General features: G+C 37.9%; 1 protein-coding gene across 1 annotated transcript in view; it reads left to right on the plus strand.

Moving 5' to 3' along the window:
• The window catches only part of WDR25 (WD repeat domain 25), an 80943-nt gene extending 71526 nt beyond the window's left edge, over positions 1 to 9417 (plus strand). The window contains exons 6-7 of the mRNA XM_014057047.2: positions 4509 to 4649; positions 5793 to 9417. Coding sequence (XP_013912522.2) covers positions 4509 to 4649; positions 5793 to 6014 — 363 coding nt within the window. The 3' untranslated portion in view covers positions 6015 to 9417. The remainder of the gene's footprint in view (positions 1 to 4508; positions 4650 to 5792) is intronic.
• The last annotated feature ends 288 nt before the right edge of the window (positions 9418 to 9705 follow it).

Genomic DNA, 9705 nt, shown 5'->3' on the forward strand with positions numbered 1-9705 from the left:
GTGATTTATTGCAATCAAGATCTGGAGTTGAGATTGGCACTTTGGAATGCAAGAGAGCATTGTCTTTCTTTCAGAAAGTAATGGAGACCCAGGACTTCCCAGTTTTGAGGAATTTCTGCCTTCTGCTCCAGAGACAGGGCTTTTAGGTCTTGCAGAACAGTTTAAGGCCATGACTCCCACATTTTGGGCAAAAATACTAATTTTGGGTGGCATGATTAAAGCTGCAGTCCCTGGCCATTAAAAAGTTCCTCACTTCTGTTCTAATCAGATGCAAAACAGACTTGGTGATCTGGCACTGCTTTGGGCCCATGTTCACTCCATGGCTTGTCTGAATAGAAATGGATCAGACAATAGAAGATGAGAAAGACTGTTTGAGACCTGTTATAGGCAGACAATTAATATTGGAATGGAGGAACAAATATTTTAAAAAAGAATTCTGCATACTAAATAGTTTAAAGATAGTTTTTAATATTCTTTGATGTATGTAGGCTGTACACCCAGTGGGACTTAAGCGATGTTTGAGCTTTAGAGCCCTTCTTTCTGGCATCCAAAACTCATATCTTTCTATTAAGAAGAGAATAGACCACAGAGGTGTTGTGTATGGATGTATAGACTCATTTGGAGAGCCTTATTTCTGTCTTATTGAGGGAAGAAAGATTTGGAGCTTTAGAATAACTAAGGCATTATCTACTATCAAGCCTGAACATGTGAAGAAGACGTCTTTGAAGATGCTGCCCATTTGATGATTTTAAAAAGAGATCTTGTACGTTCTTTAGGGAAGGATACTAATCTCAATTATAGCCGAACCTCTGTACAAAGTCAGTGCAAGTTTAGTCTCTTTTGAAATGCAAAGAATAAAGTCAATTGGTATCCATTCAGTTTTGAAAAGGAGAAATTCTGCCCAGGTAGAAAGTGGAGTGTATGATTTAATAAAACGTTCCTATCACCATCTTCCAAGGTGGCCTTTGTCCAGTTTTGCTGATACACAGTTCTGTGTAAAAGCTGTTGTAGTTGATTTGGCATTTGCACTTCTAAAGGAACACAGTGCAGTGAATAAGAAACTGCACTGTGCTCAGTTTTGATGTATTCAGAAACTTTTAGAAGATGATTTTCTCTGGAGAGGAGAATGGGGTTCTTTAATACTCTTCCCAGAGGAAGTATGAATTTGAGAGAAATTGTTGTGGGTGTGTTTAATAATTATTAGAAATAGCCTTTAATATTTTTAATTTCTGCTTGTGAATTTCTAGATAACTGGCTTGTGCATTCTCAGACGCCGGTGTCCCATTTAAGCAGCGATAAAAAAAGTTTAAATAATTTCAATTTGATTAGCACTTGGAAGGATCTGCAGTTTGCTCATCAACTCAGTTTGGAAAATCTGGACTTTTTCACAAAGTTGATGGAAATTGATATTAGGAAAAATATCTCATGAAAGTTAATGAAGTTTTAACACTACTTTATAATGCCTTGGTAAGACTACACTTGGAATATTGCATTCAATTTTGGTCGCCACGATATAAAAAAGATGTTGAGACTGTAGAAAGAGTGCAGAGAAGAGCAACAAAGTGATTAGGGGACTGGAGACTAAAACATATGAAGAACGGTTGCTGGAATTGGGTATGTCTAGTTTAATGAAAAGAAGGGGTAGGACTGACATGATAGCAGTGTTTTGATATCTCAGTGGCTGCCACAAAGAAGAGGGAGTCAAGCTATTCTCCAAAACACCTGAGGGCAGGCCAAGAAGGGTGAAAACTAATCAAGAAGAGAAGCAACCTAGAACTAAGGAGAAATTCCCTGACAGTTAGAACAATTAATCAGTGGAAAAACTTGCCTCCAGAAGTTGTGAATGCTCCAACACTGGAAGTTTTTAAGAAGAGATTGGACAACCATTTGTCTGAAATGGGGGGTTGACTATAAGACCTGCAAGGTCATTTCCAGTTATTCTATTCTATATCAATATCTATTCATATTTTCTGGCTTCAACAAATGGTTAAGAAGAAATGAAGCCTGGCAATTTCTATATAAAAAACAAAGGCTCTGAAGCTCAGTTTCACAAAAAACTTTGTTTAGGAACATTTTCCATTCAGAATGGGACAACTCGCTGTGGCTGACTCGCCATAGTTAACTCATTGTGGCACAACTCGCTGTGGGACAATTCAATGCAGGCTAACTCAAGAGAGGGACAAGTAAATTCCAATGCGCCTTGTCTTGCTTTACGTTTGAATCTTCTCAAATTAGAAGTCCTCAAGACTGGGGGTGGGCAAGGATAGTTGATGCGCAATATACATTGCAACGCTTATTGCAAAGCCTCTCAGCTATCAAACGACAACCCAGCCTTCATGTGGTGCCCCCCGTTCCCACCAATCGGGCTCTGTCGACCCTTGGGACTGGCGTCCCCTTGGGTATATCCAGCCGAAACAGCTTCCATGGATCGCCGTATCCATTCCAAACAGCCTGGTCCGACCTGGAAATGGCCAAAAGGAGGTGTTCGTCTAACCACTCTGCGTCACTTCAAACGGAAAGCCGAAGATGTGGTCATGCGCCCATTCAATCTTAGCCGAAAATCATATGATAGCGACTGGCTGAACCACCTGACAACCCTAGCCCTGGACTGAAGGCAGTGGCATCAAATTTCCATGGAAGTCGCCTATACCCACGATGGGTGAAGAGGCGTCAAGTACAAGTACAAGTACCTCAAGACTGGGGTCTCCACGCTCTGGCTCAACCCAGCTTCTCTTGAGTTATCCCGCACTGAATTGTCCCGCAGTGAGTTAGCTGCAGCGAGTCAGCTGGTGTGAGTTGGCCATAGTGAGGTAGATGGGGCAAGACAGATGGGGCAAGTCTGCCATGGCGAGTTATCCTAGACCCTTTTCCATTTCCCCTGTATTTGCTATTTTCAGGGATTGCTAAATCTTGCCAAAGTATTGTTTTCTGTTTTTCCCCAAGACATTTTGTGTGAATTTCTAGCATCCTCAGAATAAATGTATGTTCTGTAGATAACATTTAAGTATATCAGTGACCTCTGAAAATTTTCACTTATTTGGGGATGGTGAACAACAAGAGAAGGATAAGTTTCATTAATAATTCAGTTTTATTCTCCAACAGGTTACTTTTATTCTCCAACAGATCAGGGATGGGGCCAAAATGAACTTCCTCAGACCATTCCTGACAGAGAATTTTTTTGCCCAGTTTAATACTGAATACAGTGATATTTTATTGCCAATGTGTTATTGAGAGAAGTTGAGGCCTTAGAAGTGGTTTCTAGGAGTCAAAGTCATGGCAACTACTTTCTTCATTAATAAGTATTGCTTTGACTGTGTCTCATATATTTTACTCTGTTGTGATAAAATGTAGCGTTCATAAAATATTATCCATAAGGATTAAGTAAATCTGCAGTGGTTCATATGAGCATATGGAGAGACAGACATTTTCAGAAAATGAAATCTATTTTCCAAGACATTTCAATTTAGCTTAATTTTCTGTACATTCCATTATTAGCAATATATAGTATTTCAAAGGGAATAAAAAGATAAGTTGCTATCTTAAATAGATTATAATCTGCTTCAGGAAATTCCTAGAATGTTGCACAGGTGGAAATAGATTCATTGTTTGCAGGGGTAGGTGGAGGTTCAATTGTTTCAGGTTTGGTTGCAGTAGAGTAGAGACAGATTATCTTTTTGTGCTGGGACATTGTTTGTCCCAGCATTTTTATCAGTCTCTAAAGGTTGAAGATGGCATTATAGTAATGCAGGTATATCACTGGATAGGAAAGGGTAAACATTTATTTGAGGAATTTGAGGTTTTATTTTAAAAATAAAATAAATACATAAAGTAAATTGGAGAATTGATATTAGGGTTGTGTAGCACTTGGGAAATAATTCGGAAGAGAGGTTTTGGAACATGTGGGAGGATGAATGCAGCACTTGTCACAACTTTAAGGTAGTAGAGCCAAGGTGGCGCAGTGGTTAAATGCAGCACTGCAGGCTACTGCTAGATCAGCAGGTCAGCGGTTCAAATCTCACCGGCTCAGGGTTGACTCAGCCTTCCATCCTTCCGAGGTGGGTAAAATGAGGACCCAGATTGTTGGGGGCAATATGCTGACTCTCTGTAAACCGCTTAGAGAGGCCTGAAAGGCCTATGAAGCGGTATATAAGTCTACTGCTATTGCTATTGCTATTGCTGTGCATTTTCTTGGAATCATGCAGTTGCTCTCTACAGCTGCCAGGTGATCCTGGGGGAAGAATGGCAAGCAAGACCTTATTGTCTGTCCCCTCCCTTGCATATTAGGGCACCTTTTTTGGATCTGAATCTAAAGCACAATCACAATCTTTCATGACACCACTTCATCGTATCCTAAACCTGTTGTTGGGTCACCAATTTCTTGAAGGTGTTGATTTGGTGAGAATCTTGAGGGCAACAAGCAGAGACTGATGTATCATATGACCTGCAAGGACAGACCGTATAGTTTGATTCAGAGCCTGTGAACATTTTCTTTCTAATTTTCTTTGCAGGAACGTTTTACCTGCCCCAGTCTTTCAGTTCATCCTAAAGAGCCTGCCTTTGTTGCTCAGACAAACGGTAACTACATGGCTTTATTTTCCAGCCTGCCACCTTATCGAATCAACAAAAAGAAGAGGTTTGAAGGGCACAAGGTATATATCCGTCAATGGGTTTTATTTCTTTTATGTACCAAATTATGTTACTGCTTTTCAGTAGGGATGCAATTTAATAGACGTCAATACTATTGTCTGTAGTTTAGTTAATGTAGAATTTAAATTGCAGTAAAGTAACTAAAAGCATTATTAGCTAATAACTAGACAATCCGTGACCACTTGGGTCATCATTTCAGAGATATTTCCTTACCAGATTCTTCAACAGTGATAGTATTTCTAACACACTGCCTTGAAAATAGCCATGTTGATCTGTATAGTATAATCAAACATCAACATTTTGTATTATGTCAATTAGTTTTATGGTCATAAAGGTAAAGGTTCCCTTCGTATATACATGCTGGTGGTTCCCGACTCTAGGGTGCGGTGCTCATCTCCATTTCAAAGCTGAAGAGCCAGTGCTATCTGAAGACGTCTCTGTGGTCATGTGGATGGCATAACTAAACCCCGAAGGCACACAGAACGCTGTTCCCACCAAGGGTGGTGCCTATTTTTCTACTTGCATTTTTACATGCTTTTGAACTGCTAGGTTGGCAGAAGCTGGGACAAGTAATAGGAGCTCAGTCCATTACGTGGTGCTAGGGATTCAAACTGCTGATCTTTCTGATCAGCAAGCTCAGCGTCTTAGCCACTGAGCCACTGTGTCCCTTCCTTTATGGTCATATTTGTCATAAAAGATTTTTGAAAATTAGCCAAATTTCAATTCCATGGGAGTCTTGAGCCCTAGATTTTGGGTATTATAAGAGTTAACCCATTTGAGGTTCCTTGGTTCAATAATTGGTGCCCTATGATACACTATTTCACTCAGTTAAAAGTTACAGAAAGAGAGTTTTAGTGATAGATGATATAGATAGCAGAGAGAGAGAGAGAAAGAGAGAGAGAGAGAGAGAGAGATGATCAATAGATGATAGAAATAGACAGACAGACAGACAGACAGACAACTACTGCTAACAATGAGACTTCTAAAATGTGGCCGTCACATTAAATACCTAGGGAAGCGATTAGGCCATTTTGGTACAAATAGATATGTTTATTATAGTGTAAAATTCCACAAAGCTATAGATCATATTGCAATTCATTAATGAGCATCTTGATTTATTTACTCTTAATTCTTGACTCAAACAGGTTGAAGGATTTGCTGTAGGCTGTGAATTTTCACCTGATGGAACACTTCTTGTGACAGGAAGTTCAGATGGCAAAGTATTTTTTTACAACTATCGCACAGCTCAAATTATCCGCACCATGTCAGCACATAGTCAAGCCTGTGTGAATGCAGTCTACCATCCAGTCCTTCCATCACTCCTTGCTACCTGTGCCTGGGATGGGATAATCAAGATCTGGCAATAATAGGAAAGTTAGATAGCCAACTGGCTTTCCAACTTTGTAAATATACTTTTTTTTTCCTTGTAGTTTAATTTCTTAGAACTTTTATGTTCTGTACAATGGTACACCAAACCAGTGCTTCTCAACCCTAGTGACTTTATGATTTGTGGACCTCAAATCCCCAAATCCCCCAGGCACAATGCTTGCTGGGAAATTCTGTGAGTTGGTTAACATATTTAGAGCAGCTAAGATTTGAGAAATACATACTAAATCAATCTTACTAAGACTATGTGGGGCAGGAAATATAAAATTCTCCAGTCATGCTACACAAATAATTAATTTGCCTGGCGCTTATTTTGAGTCATACTTTGCCCTTAACTTAACTTCTCCAAAGAGTTTTTTGATGCCGTTACAGCTACAGTATTCTTTTAAATAGCTGCTACTAGCTTTCTCCAAGTTTTTGTTGCTGGGAATTAGGACAATATGAGCTAGATTGAAAAAGGAATTAAAGATTAACTGAAGCCCTAAATCTATATGTTCTGCCTGTTTTAATTGGATGTGGAATGCACAAATTTAATTGATAGAAGTAATTAAAAGGAATTCAATATCATTCCAACTTCTTCTGGGAGCCTAGATTTTTTAAATCACTTTAGCATTACTAAATCAGCACTCTTAGATTAAAATTTAACTATTCTTTAGCTTCCGTCACTGCTTTACCCTTGTACTATTACTTGATCCGGCAGGCTTTTCATCCGGTTTTAGTGGAGTTACACTATGCTACAACTGGTGTAGCCATGAAGGCTATTCTGAGTGATGTGGTTAGTGGGGGTCCTTGGTGCTCTCTCAGCTTGCTTGTTTTCTTACAGATGTGCTGGCATGATGGTGTTACTTAGTTAGGGTAATGAAACATCTGCAAGAAAACAAGCAAGCTGAGAGAGCCCCAAAGACCCCTCATTTCAATCCTGAGCTACAAATATTCTCCTTCATTGGTAATGTGGTTAGGGTATGATCCTGATATCTTTATGGTCACCTGAAGCCAGGGATGGGATTCTACTGGCTTAACAACCAGTTCGCTGAGCACACACTTGTGTACACTGCAGATGTGTGCACAGTTTAAAGAAGACTTACCTTCTGGATTACTGTTTGGGAAAGAAAATAGCTGAGGTGCGGCAATCCATTCTGCCGCGTAACTCAGGTGAGAAGATAAAGGTAGGTAAAGCGCAGGGGCGGGCGGGAGGGCGTGCCCACTTGCTAGTGGGAGTGAACCGGTTTGCTCCCAGTTGATCTTCGGAGCTACCACTTCACCCAAACTGGTCCGAACTGGTAGAATCCCACCCCTGCATGAAGTTCAAAGAGATTTGGATGCTTGAGAATCTCCATAGAGATTTATGACAATGTACATGTATGGAGGATACTTGCAATAAAAAAATCTCATCAATTTGCTTATATATATAATTTTAAATAATTTTGTTATAAAAATTTACAGCAAACCTGGAAGCAATAGCATTTCTAGCAGCATAGCTATTTTTGTAAACCTCAAGGATATAGTAAGCTTCTTTTCCCAAAATCACACTTTTCTTCCTGATTGGGAGCTGATATATTTAATTATAATAACGGAACTGTTTTTGTTGGTGCCTTGCATTAATGTAAAATTTACTCTGAAGGAACACATTAGGTTTCTACAGAATGTAGGGAGAGGAGAGTAAAAAGTTTAAAGTGCTCCATGGAAACATATTGGAGGTAGCCCACCAGGGCCACACCTAATAAATTATCTTTCACATACGGTAGCCAGGAATGGAATCACTTAGAAATTTATCTGTCTTTTCTTTGCAAAATATAGAGTATACTTTTATATTTTGCTAAAATGTGCAAAATAATATACATGTTACATATATAATATGATGCATAAAAATTAAAATTTCAAAGTACTCTAAATGTAACTTAAAGTTTCCTGTTGTAAATATATTTTTTCTAAAATATTAACTGTAAAGTACTCATTATCAAACCTATTTATATATTTTTATTGACTGAATGTATCTGTTGATCAACTTTCCTGTGCTCAGCAAGACTAACATTCACTAAGATTAATAGTCTTTTATTTTTTAAGTTGTTTTAACTTAACATGCACTTAATATGTTTCATAAAACATAAATTTTAACAGATTTTTATAATTCTTAGTTGATGATTGCCTTGTTTAATGATCGTTTGAAGTTACAATGACACTAAAAAGTTACTTTATGACTGGTTCTCAAACTATGACCATCACAATATCTCAATGGTCACTTGGTCCCCATTTGTGCACTTTACAGTTGGCTTCCAACAAGCAAAGTTAATGAAGAAGCAACTGTGAAATTGCAAGTTGCAGTAATGCGATGACTCACTTAATGACCATGTCATTTAGTGATGAAGTTGCCAGTCCCAATTGTGGTTTTTAAATGGGGCCTATCCATGTTTGGTCCAGACATTTTCCTCCCTATAAATAAATACCCGGACAATGGCGGATTCTCAGCTAGTAATTTAATATAAAAGCACAATAATAAAATGGCATTAAAAGAATCTTCTTCCAAAAGCTGCAACTGGGCTAACATGAAATCTGCGGAGTTATTTGGAGAGTGACAGTACTTTCTCTATGCCTTTTAGCCTCAATGTAGCTATCCAAAACCAAGAAACCAAAATTGAGAGTAGATAAAGAAACCAAGAAGGTAGGAAAGAGCTGTGGTGTCATAAGTATATCACATCTGGGCTACAAAAATCAACAACCTATAAAGGTTACACAAGCAATCACAACCCCGAAATACAAGTCTATTTGTATGGAAGGGAGAATACCATCTACATTAATAAATCAACAATCTTTCAACTTAAATTGTAAGATTATTCTGTCCAATAGCTAATCATTTCTGTTTTCCTAATAAAGCTACATTCAATCTTCTCCTAGGCTTCAAGAGGATCTTCAATTTTTTGGATCAGGTTTTTTAAAAAATATAAACTATAATTTATATAAGCTGAGGAAGGAATGAAGAGAAAGAAATTGTGAACTTTTAAAATGACTTTTAAAATGAAAGTAGTGTACTTGTTCTTTTAAGAGTGATTTATTTTAGCCATTATGTCCAGAAAAGTACTTTAATAGTGTACAATACTTCACCAATAATGATGGTTGGTCCTTGACTCACATTTCCTACATAGAGGTTACTGGTTTAATTCTCTTGATAGAACACTTCATCACTCTGAAAATAAAATTCAAGTAATGCCACTTTGGAATTATTCTAGATCAAAGGTGCATAAGCATACCGAGGGGCCTAATGTACCTGTCCAACTGCCCCCATTTATTTGTACCCATTTCCTGTGTTCTTATTCATGTTTATTCTTATTCCTGTTATGTTGTACATGAGTGACAAACTAAATAAGCAAATAAATTTCATTACCTCAACTTTTTGCAAGTAAGTTTTGGAAAATTCACAGTGTACTTAACAATGTTGCACTTCAGAGGTTGTCAAATTTTCAGACTATGGAAACCTAGTTAAAAGAAAAATTCCTGGAATCCTAGACCAAGAGGAAATGTACTAATGATAGAATTATTTATTTAGTGTATGGCAAAAATGTTAAAAATCACATCACAATTACATTCTCAATGAGCAAATCTGAAGCTGTTTACTCTCTTTACAAATTCAAAGGTATTTATATAGTCAATACATGATGGAATTACATACAGAAAGTC

Source organism: Thamnophis sirtalis, unplaced genomic scaffold (genome assembly GCF_051295495.1).
Source record: "Thamnophis sirtalis isolate CommonGarterSnake01/CBP01778 unplaced genomic scaffold, rThaSir2_p1.2 scaffold_1, whole genome shotgun sequence".
Taxonomy (NCBI): Eukaryota; Metazoa; Chordata; class Lepidosauria; order Squamata; family Natricidae; genus Thamnophis; species Thamnophis sirtalis.